Raw genomic sequence first — 18,971 nt, forward strand, 5'->3', positions numbered from 1 at the left:
TATTCAGTTTCCGCGAGAAGAATGCACACGGTCTCCACTCCGACGCACTCCTCCCCGGTTGAAGAAGGACCGCCCCTATAGCCCGGTCGGATGCATCTGTTTCCACTCTCATGGGTTTTTGTAAATCCACATGCAGAAGTTGTTCTTCCGAGGCGAAAGCCCTTTTCAGTTCTTCAAAGGCTCGATCCGCCTCCACCGTCCAAACAAATTTCTTCTTGCTGCTGAGGCAGTCGGTGATGGGCGCCGTCAAGTGGGCAAAGTTCTTGATGAACTTCCGATAAAAGTTCCCAAACCCCAAGAATCTTTGCACGTCCTTCTTGGTCTTCGGTTTCTTCCATTCCAGTACCGCTTGAACCTTGCCTGGATCCATGGCCAATCCCTTGTCTGACAAGCGGTACCCCAGGAATTCCACCTCCTTGGTATGAAACTGGCACTTCTCCAGTTTCACCCACAGCTGGTTGGCTTGCAGCCTGCCCAACACTTCTCGAACGTCCCTCACATGCTGTTCCTCATCTTCCGAATACACCAACACGTCGTCTAAAAAGGCCACACAGTTCTTGTAGAGCAAAGGTCCCAGAACGTGGTTTATAAAAGCTTGAAAACAGGCGGAGCCCCCTTGTAGACCGAAGGGCATAACGAGGTATTCAAAGGCTCCCAAAGGGGTAAACATGGTGGTCTTCCATTCATCTCCCTTCCTTATGCGTATCAGATTGTACGCCCCCCGCAGGTCCAGTTTTGTAAAAATCTTTCCCTTCCTTACTCTGGTCAAAATGTCGTCAATTCGGGGCATAGGGAAAGCCAGGGGCTCCGACACTGCATTGAGGGCCCTGAAGTCACACACCAGTCTCGGTTTGTCTGTGTTCTTTTTGTCCACAAAAAACACTGGGCTGCCCCCCACCGCTCGGGACTCTCTGATGAAACCTCGCTTCAAGTTTTTGTCAATGAACTCCCTCAGCTCCTGCATCTCCCTGTCTGACATGGCGTACAGCTTGCCTACTGGGAGTTGGGCCCCTGGGAGTAGGTTGATTTGACAGTCAAAGGGTCTATGCGGTGGCAGTTTGTCTGCTTCCCTTTCGCTGAATACGTTGCTCAGATCTGCGTATTGCGGGGGCACCTTCCCTTTGCCCATCACTTCCATCCCCGCTAGGGTGACTCTGTCTCCTCCCGAGACCTTCCCCTCCTTGCAGTGTTCTAGGCAATGCGCTGACCCAAAGGAGACCACCCTCTGATGCCAGCCCACTAGCGGATCGTGTAGCGCCAGCCAGCTCATCCCCAAAATGATGGGCGCTCCTCCCAGGATGGCCACATTAAACGCTATCTGTTCGGTGTGCCTTGCCACTCTCATTATCATCGGGACAGTCTGTTGGCTAACTTCTCCCCCCAACAGCTCTCTGCCGTCAATCGTAGTCACCTGCAAGGGGTTACTTAAAGGGATGGTCTGTATCTGGTGCTCAGCTGCAAACTCCTTACTCATGAAATTACAGGAGCTGCCTGAATCCAAAAGCGCCTTGACCTTTAGTGGGTGTCCGTTTGGCAGTTCTAGTAACACCTCTATCACTAAAGCAGGTCTGGGAGGTTCTGGCATGGGCACTTTCATTGCTCTTTGGCCTGGCTGCTGTGCCCCGACGGTGGCAGCCAGGCGTTGGCTTTTACTTGCTCCTTGCTTTCCTCTTCCTTTCCCCCAACAGCTCCTGCCATCCCTTGCCATTCCTTTCTTTGTGGGCAGACTCTGGCAAAGTGCCCTGGCTGTTGGCAGAGATAACATCTCTTGGCGCTCTTTCCCTCCTTCTTCCGCCCTTCACTGGGATTTGAAACTGCGCGCGCCCGCGCTGTTCCAACTTCCATCGGCTCTGCCGGCGGGAAAGATGGCTCTGGAATGTCTGGAATGCGGAACTCCCTCCAACGGTCTCCTTTCCCTTCCCGCCTTTCCAAAGCCCTCGCCTCCTGGCGCGCTCCTATGGCCAGCGCAGATTTGGTTAATTGGTCCATAGACTCCGCCCTGGGCCCCCGGGAAAGCTCATCTTTGACGGTTGAAGAAAGCCCCTCTTCGAAAAGCATTTGGATGGGCTCCGCCGATAGGTCCCACCCCAATTTATGAATCAGCATAGTAAATTCAGTCCAGTACTCACGGACAGATCTGCTTCCTTGCTGGCAAGCCATTAACTGCCTTCGCACCACCCCCTGCTCAATATCGCTGGAAAACATCAGGTCCATGGCACGAAAAAACTTCCTCGTGTCCTTTAAGATCTCATTATTCGCTGCCATCAGGGGTCTAACCCAATCTTTCGCCCCGGATTCGAGATGGCCAATCACATACGCCACTCGCGATTCCTCGTCGGGGAAGTCATCAAACTGCAAGTTTAGAGCGTATTGCATCTCTGTTCTAAAGGCATGATAGTTCCTGGGATCCCCCCCGAATTTCTGCACCAATCCTGGTACCTTTCTGGCGAGCGGGGTGGTTTTCTCCTTTCCCTTTTCTGCATCCTGAGCCCTCCTCTCCTCAAGCCTCGCCGTTTGCAGCGCCAACTGGATCTCCAACGCTCTGTACCTTTCTTCCAGGCTTGGACCCCCTCCAGCTGCTCCTGCACCCCCGGTTCCGGCTGGGTTGCTCATGATGCTTCTCTCTGCACAAGCTGGCTTTCGGTGACTTTCGGATTGCTGTGATGGGACGATGAGCTGCTTGTGCGTAAAATGCAAGTCCCTCAGAGTTTGATCAGGTTTTCAAACCTCTGCCTGTGACGGAGCCCCTCCAGCATGGCTGCGTCAATCACTAGTAGAATCCGAAAGTGGCTGCTTTCGGAAACGTTTCCAACATAAAAGCTCCTTAACGGAAACACGTCGTCTGGCCTCTCGGCGTGACAGTTTCCGTCGAGGTGTGGGTGTCCCTATAGGAGGTCCTGAGACCTCCCCACTGGTTTCGCTTGAAGCGTCTCTGAGCCATCCCTCCGACTCACTTTCCCTTGGAGTTCTTGCTCGCCCTCTACTGGTTCCCTCTTCCGCTGCTACTGCTCTCTCAACCTCAGGGAGCCTTTGCACCTGCGGCGCTTTAGATGTCAGTTCCCTGACAATAGATCAGTTTCTAACACTGATATTTACTTGGGAGCAAGTCGCATTTAAATCAACAGGACTTAACTCTGAGTAGGCACATACAAGATTATATTGCTAGTGACACTGAACTTATCTGAAGTACAGTTGTAGCTTGGTTCTTGAATAGAACTGTTCAAAACCAAGGCACAGCTTCCCATTGGCTGCAGAAGAGTCCTGCAGCCAATAAGAAGCCACGCTGGATGTTCGGCTTCCGAAAATTGTTCGAAAACCAGAACACTCACTTCTGGGTTTCCATCGTTTGGGAGCCAATTTGTTCAGGAGCCAATGCGTTTGAGATCCAAGGTACGACTGAAATGGTTAATAGGGAAATTTTGGAGGGGGTGAGGAGTCCACACCAGCGTGACTTAAACCATTGGTCTTTACAGGTGAGGTGGGACCCACAACTAGGTCATAGCCTGACTTGCGCTGCATCCCCTAATCACTACAGAAATGTATGATAAATGAATTAAGAAGCAGGTCTCCAACTTCAAGCGTGGACAAAAAGGTGAGTTTGAGAAGACGGAAGGAAACTGGCTTCTGTTCAGCCAGAGACACTCTCTTCCGAAGCCTACCTTACAATAAAAGTCTGGGTTACAATTTTCATAAAATTTTCAGACCGCGGTAATTAGCTGGTTAATTATGCATGGGTACATCTGCCGGGAAACATACAATACTTGCACCCAGATCTCCGCAGTAAGAAGAGTCAGAAAGGCAAAAGGTGATTGTGCTCCAATTTTGCCTTGCCGCAGGAGGGTGGGGGGCGAGGAAGTCAAAACCACTGAAAGAGGAATCTGCCCTAAGTATTTGGGATAGGGTAAACAAAATTTTCAAATAATAAAGAGGCGTCATTTCTCGCTCTCAGCTTAACCGTTCTTCTGCTAAGTAATTGCACGCAATGAAAAGGCAACTCGCCCAGGATTTTTCGACCCAGCAATTAAAAGGTATTATTGCTGTGTTATAAATATGCTCCATTCATCCATTTTAATGTTTCGGGCAGCCGTGAATTAAAGGCACAGGAGAAAGGTAGTCAAAGATGGGGAAGAGATGGAATCATCAAATTGGAAAGTTGGAGGGCCCCCAGAGGGCATCTAGCCCAACCCCCTGAATAATAATATAATAATAATTTATTATTTATACCCCACCCATCTGGCTGGGCTTTTCCCAGCCACTCTGGGCGGCTTCCAACCGAATATTAAAAACAATACAACACCAGACATTAAAAACTTCCCTAAACAGGGACACCTTCAGTTGTCTTTTAAAAGTAAAATAGTTGTTTACTGCCTTGACATCTTCTGGGAGGGCGTTCCACAGGGTGGGTGCCACTACCGAGAAGACCCTCTGTCTGGTTTCCTGTAACCTCACTTCTTGCAATGAGGTAACTGCTAGAAGGCCCTCGGAGCTGGACCTCAGCGTCTGGGCAGAACGATGGGGGTGGAGATGCTCCTTCAGGTATACTGGACCAAGGCCGTTTAGGGCTTTCAAGGTCAGCACCAACACTTTGAATTGTACTGGGAAATGTACTGGGAGCCAATGTAGGTCTTTCAGGACTGGTGTTATGTGGTCTCGGCGGCCGCCCCCAGTCACCAGTCTAGCTGCCGCATTCTGGATTAGTTGCAGTTTCCGAGTCACCTTCACACGTAGCCCCACGTAGAGCGCATGGCAGTAGTCCAAGCGAGAGATAACTAGAGCATGCACCACTCTGGCGAGACAGTCTGCAGGCAGGTAGGGTCTCATCCTGCGTACCAGATGGAGCTGATAAACAGCTGCCCTGGACATAGAATTGACCTGCATCTCCACGACAGCTGTGAGTCCAGAATGACTCCCAGGCTGCGCACCTGGTCCTTCAGGGGCACAGTTACCCCATTGAAGACCAGGGAGTCCTCCACACCAGCCTGCCCCCTGTCCCTCAAGAACAGTACTTCTGTCTTGTCAGGATTCAACCTCAATCCGTTAGCTGCCATCCATCCTCCAACCGCCTCCAGACACTCACACAGGACCTCTGAGCCATCTTGAAATGCAGGAATCATAGCTGAAGAATCCTGGACAGGTGGCCATCGAACCTCTATCTAAAAACCTCCAAGGAAGGAGAATTCACCACGGAAGTTCATCAAGGAAGGAGAGACCAATTCCACTGTCAAACAGCTCTTACTGTCAAACAGACATGTGGACTCCAAAGCTACAGAAGTTTCTCTCAAAATGGGCATAATTGCCTCACAAGTGCAAGAGACTTTCAGAAATCCCGATGTTGTTGCAAAGCTTTTATTAGGCATTGCTCTATTTTTAAGCAAGCTGAAACAACCTACACAGGCATGTGTCTGCTTCCCCATCGCACAGTTTTCCAATATTTCACTCCTCCTGCCGTGCAAGTTGCTTTACAAGGGCACTCAGAGCCAATAAAACGAACTGTGTTAAAAAACCTTCCTGGTCTTCAAAAAGAAAAAGGTAATTGAAGGCTGCCACTTTGTTTAGAAGCAGATTAATGAACGTTCAAAAAGGAGAGAGATAGCAGTCACGGGAGACTTCCTGATATTTGCTGAGACTCAAACCCTGCCAAGAATGTAAAGTCCAGCAAATTCCTCCATCAACCTCGCTGACAATTTCATTTCCCAGAAGGCGGAAGAAGCAAGAAGGAAATCATCTGTCCTGGACCTGGACCTCAGCAACAGGGAGAAATTGATCGACGAAGGGAAAGTACTCGGAAACTTGGCCTCTTGGGTTTCGTGATACAGAAGCAAGGGAAAGCGGAGTGTAGTCGGACATGCACTCTGGACATTAAGAAGGCCAGTTTTAAAATGAGATTAAGGCTGGATGGCCACCTGCCATATATGAACAAGTTGAGATTCCTGCATTGCAGGGGGTTGGACTAGATGACCCTGGAGGGCCCATTCCAACTCCACAATTCTACGATTCTAAGCATAACTTACAACACCTTATAGAAGTGACACCAAAGAAGGATGTTCTTCTCATCATAGGGGATTGGAATGCTAAAGTAGGGAGTCAAGAGATAAAAGGAACAACTGGCAAGTTTGGCCTTGGAGATCAAAACGAAGCAGGGCAAAGGCTAATAGAGTTCTGTCAAGAGAACAAGCTGGTCATCACAAACACGCTTTTCCAACAACACAAGAGACGACTCTACACATGGACATCACCAGATGGGCAGCATCGAAATCAGATTGATTATATTCTCTGCAGCCAAAGATGGAGAAGCTCTATACAGTCAGCAAAAACAAGACCTGGAGCTGACTGTGGCTCAGATCATCAGCTTCTTATAGCAAAATTCAAGCTTAAACTGAAGAAAGTAGGAAAAACCACTGGGCCGGTAAGATACAATCTAAGTCAAATCCCTTATGAATACACAGTGGAAGTGAGGAACAGGTTTAAGGATTTAGATTTGGTGGACAGAGTGCCTGAAGAACTATGGATGGAGGCTCGTAACATTATACAGGAGGCAGCAACGAAAACCATCCCAATGAAAAGGAAATGCAAGAAAGCAAAGTGGCTGTCCAATGAGGCCTTACAAATAGCGGGGGAGAGAAGGCAAGCAAAAGGCGAGGGAGATGGTGAAAGATACAGGAAATTGAATGCAGATTTCCAAAGAATAGCAAGGAGAGACAAGAAGACCTTCTTAAACGAGCAATGCAAAGAAATAGAGGAAAGCAATAGAATGGGAAGAACCAGAGATCTGTTCAAGAAAATTGGAGATATGAAAGGAACATTTCGTACAAAGATTTCCATAATAAAGGACAAAAGTGGAAAGGACCTAACAGAAGCAGAAGACATCAAGAAGAGGTGGCAAGAATACACAGAGGAATTATACCAGAAAGAAATGGATGTCCCGTATACCCCAGGTAGTGTGGTTGCTGACCTTGAGCCAGACATCCTGGAGAGTGAAGTCAAATGGGCCTTAGAAAGCACTGCAAATAACAAGGCCAGTGGAAGTGACGGTATTCCAGCTGAACTATTTAAAATTTTAAAAGATGATGCTGTTAAGGTGCTACACTCAATATGCCAGCAAGTTTGGAAAACTCAGCAGTGGCCAGAAGATTGGAGAAGATCAGTCTACATCCCAATCCCAAAGAAGGGCAGTGCCAAAGAATGCTCCAACTACCGCACAATTGCACTCATTTCACACGCTAGCAAGGTTATGCTTAAAATTCTACAAGGAAGGCTCAAGCAGTATGTGGACCGAGAACTCCCAGAAGTGCAAGCTGGATTTAGAAGAGGCAGAGGAACCAGAGACCAAATTGCAAACATGCGCTGGATTATGGAGAAAGCTAGAGAGTTCCAGAAAGACATCTACTTCTGCTTCATTGACTATGCAAAAGCCTTTGACTGTGTCGACCACGGCAAACTATGGCAAGTTCTTAAAGAAATGGGAGTGCCAGATCACCTCATCTGTCTCCTGAGAAATCTCTATGTGGGACAAGAAGCTACAGTTAGAACTGGATATGGAACAACTGATTGGTTCAAAATTGGGAAAGGAGTACGACAAGGCTGTATTTTGTCTCCCTGCTTATTTAACTTATATGCAGAATTCATCATGCGAAAGGCTGGGCTGGATGAATCCCTAGCTGGAATTAAGATTGCCGGAAGAAATATCAACAACCTCAGATATGCAGATGACACAACCTTGATGGCAGAAAGTGAGGAGGAATTAAAGAACCTTTTAATGAGGGTGAAAGAGGAGAGCACAAAATATGGTCTGAAGCTCAACATCAAAAAAACGAAGATCATGGCCACTGGTCCCATCACCTCCTGGCAAATAGAAGGGGAAGAAATGGAGGTAGTGAGAGATTTTACTTTCTTGGGCTCAATGATCACTGCAGATGGTGACAGCAGCCACGAAATTAAAAGACGCCTGCTTCTTGGGAGAAGGGCAATGACAGGCCTAGACAGCATCTTGAGAAGTAGAGACATCACCTTGCCAACAAAGGTTCATATAGTTAAAGCTATGGTTTTCCCAGTAGTGATGTATGGAAGTGAGAGCTGGACCATAAAGAAGGCTGATCGCCGAAGAATTGATGCTTTTGAATTATGGTGCTGGAGGAGACTCTTGAGAGTCCCATGGACTGCAAGAAGATCAAACCTCTCCATACTGAAGGAAATCAACCCTGAGTGCTCACTGGAAGGACAGATTGTGAAGCTGAGGCTCCAGTACTTTGGCCACCTCATGAGAAGAGAAGACTCCCTGGAGAAGACCCTGATGTTGGGAAAGATGGAGGGCACAAGGAGAAGGGGGCGACAGAGGACGAGATGGTTGGATAGTGTTTTCGAGGCTACCAGCATGAGTCTGACCAAACTGCGGGAGGCAGTAGAGGACAGAGGTGCCTGGCGTTCTCTGGTCCATGGGGTCACGAAGAGTCGGACACGACTAAACGACTAAACAACAACAACAACAAGCATAACTACCGTATTTTTCGCTCCATAAGACGCACCTAACCATAAGACGCACCTAGTTTTTAGAGGAGGAAAACAGGAAAAAAATATTCTGAGTGAAACAGTGGATGTATGATTTTTGTGGTTCATACTGTGGCCACTGACATGTGATTTGACGGTGAGTTTGGGGTAGCCCAATGCAAAAATCCTGAGAATCCATGTAGATCCGTGCTTTGTAACCACGTTTTTGCGCCACTGTGGCCCCACGAAACAGTGGATGTGTGTGTGTGTTTTTGGTGCAGGCTGTAGCCATGGACACGCTATGTGATCTGATGGTGAATTTGGGGTGACCCAATGCAAAAATCCTGAGGATCCATGGGCTTTTACCTCCCCCTCCCAGGCAGCCTCCTTTATCTCTAGTGTCCCTTATCTCCCTCCCCGATCGCTTGGTGATCAAGGGCTTTGTTTCAACACCCACTTCCCTCTTTCAAAAAAAAAGCATGATCTGCTTTTCGCCCCTGGGCAATTCCATGGACTCCACGGACCACACAATCATTCCATAAGACACACAGACATTTCCCCTTACTTTTTAGGAAGAAAAAAGTGCATCTTATGGAGCAAAAAATACGGTGAGCCTAAGAAGACTCCAGCTTTTCACCTTTCAGCTCATATTCACATACGCGTCAGTCCCCTGCATACAACACAAAGTCGACACAGCCCAGAAATAGCAGTTGCAAGCGACAGAAACAGGAGTTGTGCGGGAAAGGGAGTTAACCATCTTGTGTAAACAGGTTCCTTGGTTGAAACAGGGAATCCAGCGCACACGGTATAATTAAACACCAGAACAAACACAGAGGAGGTGGCCCCGTGGAAGGACAAACAATTTCATTCCTCTCCATCCTAAGCCACGCAGCTGAAAACTGGCAATCCAGATAAGGCGACGGAATAAGCACGGTTGGGGAAACTTCAGGGCCCAAGGCGAAAGCAAATGCAACCCTCTAGGGCAGGGGCCAGCAAACTTTTTCAGCAGGGGGCCGGTCCACTGTCCCTCAGACCTTGTGGGCGGCTGGACTATATTTAAAAAATAAATAAAAATGAACGAATTCCTATGCCCCACAAATAACCCAGAGATGCATTTTAAATATAAAGGACACATTTTACTCATGTGAAAACACCAGACAGGCCCCACAAATGACCCAGAGATGCATTTTAAATAAAAGCACACATTCTACTCATGTGAAAACACCAGGCAGGCCCCACAAATGACCCAGATATGCATTTTAAATAAAAGGACACATTTTACTCGTGTGAAAACACCAGGCAGGCCCCACAAATGACCCAGAGATGCATTTTAAATAAAAGCACACATTCTACTCATGTGAAAACACCAGGCAGGCCCCACAAATAACCTAGAGATGCATTTTAAATAAAAGGACACATTCCACTCATGTAAAACCACACTGATTTCTGGACCGTCCGCCGGCTGGATTTAGGAGACGATTGAGCCGGATCCGGCCCCCGGGCCTTAGTTTGCCTACCCATGCTCTAGGGCTCCCGTTCTGGCACGTGGCTCACCCTACTCCTCCCCTCAAGGGACATGGCTTTCACCCTTCCTTGAGTTTCTTTGTTTGCAGGAATGTGTCCTTGAACTCTGATACTGGCACTGACTGGACAGCGGAATTTGTGTCTGTGTGCTCATGCACACTAAGTCAGTGTTTCTCAAACTTCGGGTCCCTCGCTGCTGTTGGACTACAACTCCCATCATCCCTTTCTAGCAGGTCAGGGATGATGGGAGTTGTAGTCCAACAACAGCTGAGGACTCAAGGTTAAGGAACAGTGCGCTAAGGAAAGATCGAATTTACATTCGTCGCTCTGACCACCTTTGCCTCTGGCCCCAATCGCCACCACTAAGCGGCCCCCGGAAAGTCACCCAGAAGGGTGAAAAAGGCTCCTTTTCCCTGTCGTGCACCTTGACGTTCCAGTGCAACACACAGAACTGTGGTTTGTTGCTTCTGATTCAGTTACAGTGGTGCCTCGCAAGACGAAATTAATCCGTTCTGCGATTCTCTTCGTATAGCGGTTTTTTCGTCTTGCGAAGCAAGCCCATTGACAGCTTAGCGGATTAGTGCTACAGCTGTCAAGCGGCTTCCAGCGATCAGCTGTTAAGCGGCTTATCAGCGGAATAGCTGATAAGCGGCTTAGCGGCTTAAGAAAAGGGCGAAAAAAGCGAAAAAAACCTGTGGGGGGATGCAAGATTTTTTTCGTCTTGCGAAGCAACCCCATAGGGGAATTCGTTTTACGAAGCGCCTCCAAAACGGAAAACCCTTTCGTCTAGCGGGTTTTTTGTCTTGCGAGGCGTTCGTCTTGCGGGGCACCACTGTACTCCCTTAATTTGTATCCCACCCATCACTACTAAAGGTGGCCAGAACAGCGGTGCTACAAATGCATGCACTGGGCTCACAGCCTACCCTCTCCACCTCCAGAGGAGTCCCGCTTGCAGCCACGCCAGAGGAAGAAAGGCAAGGGAGCAGGGAGCCAAAGTTCATGCAACGCTCAACCATGGTTTAGTGTTACATCCAAACGCAGAGGAACTGTGTGTGTGTGCTGACCAGGATCTACACCCCAATGACGCAGTTCCCTTGGGCTTCAAACCTTTGCAACATGCAATCACCTCTCACCATCGCTGTAACATAGCCAGGGCCCTGGATACTCCAGCGAACACAGATTCGGTGGTCTCCTGATACTGGCGGAGGCTGTCGCTTGGAAGTACGGCATCCGGGTCCCAGGTTCAAAGCCTGACACTGCTAGGAAGGGCTGGGAACGCCCCATGTCTGAAACCCTGGAGAGCTGCTGCCAGCCCGTGCAGGCAATGCTGAGCTGAATGACTCACAGAACAGAATTTTGTAGAACCGTAGAGCTGGAAGGGGTCCACCAAGGGTCATCTAGTCAAACCCCATGCAATGCAGGGATCTTTTGCCCAGTGCAGGATTCGAACCCACGACCCTGAGATTGAGACTCTCACACTTGGTATACAGCACCTTCCCAATGTTCCTATAAGTATATTGTACAGAAGGATGGCAAACAACTTTTATGAATAACAATAATAATAATATAATTTATTATTTATACCCCGCCCATCTGGCTGGGCTTCCCCAGCCACTCTGGGCAGCTTCCAACCAAATATTAAAATACAGTAATGTATCAAACAGTAAAAGCTTCCCTAAACAGGGCTGCCTTCAGATGTCTTCTAAAAGTTTGGTAGTTGTTGTTCTCTTTGACATCTGGTGGGAGGGCGTTCCACAGGGCGGGTGCCACCACCGAGAAGTCCCTCGGAGCTGGACCTCAGTGTCCGGGTAGAACCATGGAGGTGGAGACGCTCCTTCAGATATACTGGACCAAGGCCGTCTAGGGCTTTCAAGGTCAGCACCAACACTTTGAATTGTGTTCAGAAACGTACTGGGAGCCAATGTAGGTCTTTCAAGACCAGTGTTATGTGGTCTTGGCGGCCACTCCCAGTCACCAGTCTAGCTGCCGCATTCTGCATTAGTTGTAGTTTCCGGGTCACCTTCAAAGGTAGCCCCACATAGAGTGCATTGCAGTAGTCCAAGCGGGAGATAACCAGAGCATGCACCACTCTGGCGAGACAGTCCGCGGGCAGGAAGGGTCTCATCTTGCATACCAGATGGAGCTGGTAGACAGCTGCCCTGGACACAGAATTGATCTACACCTCCAAGGACAGCTGTGAGTCCAAAATGACTCCCAGGCTGCGCACCTGAACCTTCAGGGGGACAGTTACACCATTCAGGACCAGGGAGTCCTCCAAACCTGCCCGCCCCCTGTCCCCCAAGAACAGTACTTCTGTCTTGTCGGGATTAAACCACAATCTGTTAGCCGCCATGAAACTTTGTCCTGGTTTACAAACAGTGAAGATCCCGGTTACTAAGCCAACATTCACTGAGATGCCCCAACCTCCCAAATTCTGGGAACTGTAGTTTGAGCTAACTAGCACCATCATGTTGTGGAAGTGAGCTCAGCCTTGACGCTCATTCCTGGCTGCTAAACTGTGGTTCGGAAAACCCAGGAAATACATCTATACCGGGTCTCTAAACTGTTTGTTGCCACCACACCGCTGGGTCCTAAATCGAATCCTGGACCTTGCAAGGCGAATTGCACCCTGGAAGGCGGAAGAGTTAAAAGGACCGGAGAGCTTTGAACATACGGCCCCAAGGAATGAAGTATTTGTAGCCCAGGGCGCAGAGATCACTAAGCCATCTTCTTCTGATAAGGCTATTGTTAGATGGAACAATGGCATGCGTTAGACACCATTCCTCCAAAGTGACGCAGGAGCCTTGGTGCATGCCACATTCAAAGAGAACAGAGGCAGGATTGATGCAGGAAATAATGCATCTCTCCCCGCCCCCCAACCCCGGAAAAATCTGCCAGTTTAAAGAAGCTATGGGCTACCCTCCCCTGGTCACATGCATGCACAAGTTTCAGATGTAAAAATAGATCTACGTTCTGGTAACATGTGCCGAAGCAGCATAGTATTGCTTTGGGGGTTTGGAATTAAAAAAAAAAAACACCAAAGGTTAAGAGAGGCCGACTTTGGTCCTATAGCCATCTTTTCTCTGCTTAATGTACATTCTGAATATTTTGTGCATTTAGAATTCGAAAAGGGCACGGGCGTCGGAAGGAATAAAGCCAAGCTCCGACAGACGCAAGCCTGTTTAGTCTTCCGGTTATAATCGGTTTCACACTTTTAAGGAAGGGGGTTCCTTAATAGCCCCCAGCCGAAGGCCGAGAGCCGTTGTTGCTCTTGCGATGTCTAGTAAAATCCCCTTGTAAGGAGCAGAGGCAGAAAGCTTATTTGGGGGAGAAAGAACAGGTGGGCAGGTACAGCTTGCGTCAATGCCCCCCACCAACACACCCCTGACCCCCAGCTCAGGAGAAGTGGTGCAAGTCGCCGCTTTCTGACCCACTTCTATGTGGGAGCCCCTCGCCTTAGGTCTTCCAAGTTTGCGCCAGCATTTTAGAACCGCGAGAGGAGAATGCTCTGGGCATGCCCAGGGTGAGGAGGGCATTTTCTGGCCGGGAGGTGGGCAACATGCACCAAATCAATAGCATTTTTGGAAGGCCAATGGAAGGAAAGGAGACAGGCAGTTGACGCTGTAAAGGGGCCTTTTTGCACTCTCTTGCGGGGTTGGGGGGACGGGGAAGGGGACGAACCTGTTTTGCCCCAGAGCCCAATTTGATATTACTTGACTTGCAAACTTTACATGCCCGGCAGCTTAGCACAAAAGCTATTCGGAAGAGGGATCTTCTACCCCGGCTCAGGAGCACAAATGTTAAAAAGCTAGCGTATCAATAGGTAATAAGGAAACAGATGTTCTGCAAGCTCAGAGATGAAACCTGCCTGCCTGGCCCCTTTGCCCTCAGGTGATGACAAATCCACAATAGCAATATTTTGTTTAAAACACAACACACACATTCAGGAGAAAAGGTTTCACACCCATCAACGTTCCCCTTGCAAAATCTTTAGCAAACCACCACTAAATTATTATTACCATGGGCAGCATTCAGCGTTTAGTCACCCTTGGAGCAAGCCTAATGGCTTTGGTTGATTTCAATGGGTCTACTCAGAGCACAAGTGATCCTGGATATTACCCAATTACACGTCATTTCAACATGTTTTTCCATGCCTTATCTTGTTGCAAACTTTGCAATAACTCTGCATGGTGAGTTGCAGAGCCCTTTCAGGGCTCGGTCGGTACAGCTTGAGACTTTTTATGATCAGGGTCGTGAGTTTGAGTCGCACATCGGGCAAAAAGATCCCTCCACTGCAGGGGGTAGGACTAGAGGACACCCCCTCCTCGAGGGTCCCTTCCAACACCACGATTCCATGAGAGCTCATGGCCAGTGCAAGTCCCGAATTTCCACTCCAGCACAGCAAAAACAAACAGGCAATCTCAACCCACACCTAGTGTTTGCTAGCATGCAAAGCTCGTCTCTTTGAAATACGAATTTCCTTGCCTTTGAGCCAACTTGCCAGGAAGGGATGAAGATAGCAGCACACTTGCTTTAGGGGCATGTCTATACGCGTTGGGCGGGGAGGGGAAACCCTTTGTTATCAAAGGTGCATTGCAACTCCCTGTGTGGGGTGTTATGGGAGGGCGTGAACCTCTGCAGGGGGGAATGTCCTGCTCCTTCTGGCGTGGTTTGTCCACCTTTGGCCTCCACCCTTCTAAAGGTGGCTCCTATGTGACAGGGACCACATCCCAGGAAACAGCTACGACTGGCCGGCTAAACCAGATGAAGGCAGCCGACGGGTCTCAAACCCTCAGAAGAAGAGGAGGTAGAGGAGTTTGGATTTGATATCCAGCTTTTACCACTACCCGAAGGAGTCTCAAAGCGGCTAACAATCTCCTTTTCCCTTCCTCCCCCACAACAAACACTCTGTGAGGTGAGTGGGGCTGAGAGACTTCACAGAAGTGTGACTAGCCCAAGGTCACCCAGCAGCTGCATGTGGAGGAGCGGGGAAGCGAACCCGGTTCCCCAGATTACGAGTCCACCGCTCTTAACCACTACACCACACTGGCTCTCAGGGCGTTGGGGATTTCCCCTTTGTGAGAAGACAGGGCGGATGGAAGGGATGAGGACAAGAGTGGGTCTTGTGGTCAAGAAGGCGGTTTCTGCGTGTGCTATCGAGGGAAGTGAGGGGTAGGTGGGGCTCTGGGAAGGGAGCCCACCTAGGAGAAGAAAAACTCTGGTCCTAAATCTCCACTGCCTTGCAGAGCATCTTCAGGAGAAGAGATGGCGAAGGAGAAAACGCTACGCAAATCTGGAGTAGAGTCCATAAGGCAGTTGATGGCACCTTGTACAACTGTAACTCCTGCAACCAAACTAGCGCTCAACATCTCGCTCTGCTTTCCTCTGGCCCAAATCAGCGAGGCTGAGAGGGGGGTCTTGTTGTCCGAGCAGCCCTGGACCTCCAAGACACACTGCCCACCAGGATTGCATATCAGGGAGGTTACTTCAGTGCTGCCGGCGCAGCGCTTTGAGTTTGCCCCCGAAGGCGCACTCCATTGTCTCTCGAGGCGGACGGGCACCAATAATTCCACGCCTAACCGATTGCAGACCAAGGTCTCTCAGAGTCCTACCTGGAGATACCAAACCAGAGACCTTCCGCAACTAACGCCTGCTAAGTAACATGCAGGTGAACTTCAGGTACTTCAAAGCACACCTCTGCAAATTCCACATTAACATTACAGCAACTCTGGGAACGCCCATCGAGAACTCGCCTTCCCTTGAGTGCATGGCAAGGTGACTCTTTTCACGTCGAACAGGACACACCTCAGCTATAATAATATTATTGACGCAATCTCCCTCCATGGACCTCCTGTGACCTCACGGAGTGTTGACACCAACCAGCGTTAAGCGGCGAGGGGGGGAAAACAGAAAGTTGCTTGCAGGCACAGGAGCTCAGAAGTTTTTGGGAGCACCCAATTTCCTAACGTGCATTTGGTCGCACGCTTAAGACCGCAACTGAGCTCGGTTCGAAACGGAGGAGGCCGACTGCAGTGGCAGGAAAAGCGCAGCAGGCTGTTCGAAGCATATCGTTTCAAGATTTCACAGGAAGCAGAATCACAGAATTGCAGAGCTTGAAGGGAACCCCAAGGGACATCTAGTCCCACCCCCCACATGGGGGGGTGTCTTTTGGCCTAACAGACTTGGGGAATGCGGAAAAGTCACCCCAAAGGGCAAGGAGGGAGAAGAGTGCGAGAAGGAAAGTGGAAGCCTCAACGCTGCAGTTGTGATTCCTGCATTGCAGAGGGCTGGACCAGATACGATACGATAATCTTTATTGTCATTGTCCCATACAGAACAATGAAATTGAAAAAAATCTACATAAGACATTCAAAAACCAACAAGCCTGCTGTCCCAGCTATCCCAACCTGGTTAGCCCCCTAAAAACTCTGATGCCCCATTTTTAAATACAATATACTTCCATAGAGACTACCTTACACTGCGTTTAAAACCAAAATCACATTTGGATAGAAACTGTTTCTCAGGCGGCTAGTCCTAGTCTCTATAACCCTGTACCTTCTTCCAGAAGGCAGAAGCTGAAAGAGATCATTTCCGGGGTGCGCACTATCCTGCGCTATCTCTGCAGCTTTCTTATGGCACCTGGAAGCATAGATTTGATCCAAGGTGGGAAGAGTGCACCCAATTATTCTCCCCGCAGTCTTGACAACCCTGGACAGCATTGTTTTTTCCCTGACCGTGCAGCTCCCAAACCACACACACAGACCATAAGTTAATACACTCTCAAGAGTACAATGGTAAAATGCCATCAACAGGTCCTTTGGGTTCCTTGGCTGTTCTCCCCTGTCCTGTGACAGGTGAACCCCACATTCTGCAAACAGGATGGAGGTCTACCTCTTACCAGGCCACCCTGGTGCCAATACATGGGGAACCGCCCACTGCCAGCTCACGCCATTCACCCAACTCTGACCAGCAGCAGCAGTCCAAGGACCCAGCCAGATCCTTTGAGATCTTTTCACCTGGAGGTCTGAGGATTGAAACTACAGACCTTCGCCTACAGCACCAGCTTCCCACTTTACTTTCTCAGAGTTTGGGGTCTCTTCTGACCCCCCAGGCATCACCTAACCCCCCCCCCCATGAAGAAGCAGTCCCTCCAAATGCAGCATTTTTGCACGGGGTGGATTCCCTCTCTGCCAACCAAGCCAGGGCAAATCCTTCTCACCCACCGCTCCCCATGGTTATTTTTTTTGGGGGGGGGCAATCCCTGCCCATCAAATCAAGGCAGCCCCTTCCTCGCAGCTCATGGATGGAGTTCACTCTCCCCCTCCGTCTCATTTTGAAAGGAAGGGGGGGTCACCCCTGCCCAATTTTATTTAGGGTGGAGGGATCTTCTCTTAGTACTCCGGTACCCCTCCGGTGTTTTGTCCGCCCCCTCTCTCCTTCAGCTTTTCGTGAGTGACGGGTGCCCTTCCAACTTCATTTAGATTGGGGGGGGTGTCTTTCCTTCTCCCCGCAGGAACACCATTCTGCCCATTTTGCAAGCCCCCCTTCACCCTTCGCGTACCGTTTTCAGGTAAAGGGGAGACCCTATTTTCCTTCTCTCCCCCCCCTTCAAACAACCCCCTGCGCGATATTTTCCTTCTCTCCCACCACCACCTTTCAGAAGGCAGGGGGGTCCACCTCAACCCCCAATCCCTTAGGGCAAGACTCCCCACATCCACCCCCATTTGTGTGTGGGGGGGTGCTTCCTCATCTCCCTAAATCTCAGCTGAGGGGATTTCACACCTTTTTTGGGGGGTTCTCCCCTTTCCCATGTTTTCATTGGGGTTAAAGTTCTTCCTTTCATGGGGGTCTCCTCTTTCCCCCTTTTGGACGTGGTCTCCCTCTACTTTCACTGGGGGAGGGATCTTCGGGGGGGGGGAGGTTCCCCTTTTCCTATGTTTCCACCGGGAGTGGGGGAATTCTTCCTTTTTAGGGGGGTCTCCTCTGCTTCCCTTTTTGGAGGTGGTCTCCCCTTTCCCCCACTTTCACTGGGGGAGGGATCTTCGGGGAGGGGGAGGTTCCCCTTTTCCGGGGATGGGGGAATGATTCCTTTTTAGGGGGGGTCTCCTCTGCTTCCCTTTTTGGAGGTGATCTCCCCTTTCCCAGACTTTCACTGGCACAGATTTTTTTCCTGGTTTTTTGGGGGGGGTCCCCTTTTCCTGTGTTTCCACCGGGGAATGAATTCTTCCTTTTTGAGGTGGGGGGGTCTCCTCGGTTTCCCTTTTCGTGGGTGGTCTCCCCTTTCCCCCACTTTCACTGGGGGAGGGGTCTTCCTGGGGGGGCGGAATGTTTCCACCGGGGATTTTTCCTTCCTTGGATGGGGGGTCCCTCCTCTACTCCCTCCCCCTTTCCCCCATGTTTTGGGGTGCCTCCCTCCCCCCCCCTCTCCCTCTCTGCTTTTTTGGGGGGTCTCCTCTTCTCCCCTCCCCACCACTCACCCCTCCTGTTCATGGGCCGGACCCGCACGGCCACCTTCACTTTGGAGTCCCCCATCTCCGCCAAAGCAGCGCCTCTCCCGCCGCCGCTCCTCTCCGGGTCTCTCCAGGCTTCCGTCTTCGCGGACGAGGCGGAGCGCAGCCACCGACTCCCTCCAGGACTACGGCGACCGGCATGCACCGCGGCGGACCCAGCGCCACTCTTTCGGCCCCTCTCGGCTCCCGTCGGCGGCCGGCAGCCCCGCTGCCTGACGGGAAACGTGGTCCTGGGAGCAGCCAGGCCGGTACGGAGGGACCGAAGGCCGCTGGGAATTGTAGTCCGCCGAAAAGGGGGCGGAGGAAGAGAAAGCGAGAGAATGGAAAGGCCCGAAGGAGCTTCGCCCGGCGCGGTGCGTCCTGGGAAGCGTAGTCCCACGCGGCAATTCGCAGGTGCGGCTCCAGAGAGGAGGGAGGCGGCTGGTTTCCGCGGCTCTGATTGGCTGGCGGCTC

The 18,971-nt window shown here is 50.2% G+C and overlaps 1 protein-coding gene across 2 annotated transcripts in view; it reads right to left on the minus strand.

Moving 5' to 3' along the window:
* KIF13B (kinesin family member 13B) overlaps window positions 1-18,627 on the minus strand; it is a 184,586-nt gene extending 165,959 nt beyond the window's left edge. For both annotated transcript variants that reach the window (XM_081903636.1, XM_081903635.1), the window contains exon 1: window positions 18,486-18,627. In XM_081903636.1, coding sequence (XP_081759762.1) covers window positions 18,486-18,540 — 55 coding nt within the window. In that variant the 5' untranslated portion in view covers window positions 18,541-18,627. The remainder of the gene's footprint in view (window positions 1-18,485) is intronic.
* Between the last annotated feature and the right edge of the window lie 344 nt (window positions 18,628-18,971).

Source organism: Podarcis melisellensis (assembly GCF_964234715.1).
Source record: "Podarcis melisellensis genome assembly, chromosome: 3".
In the NCBI taxonomy this organism is placed as follows: Eukaryota; Metazoa; Chordata; class Lepidosauria; order Squamata; family Lacertidae; genus Podarcis; species Podarcis melisellensis.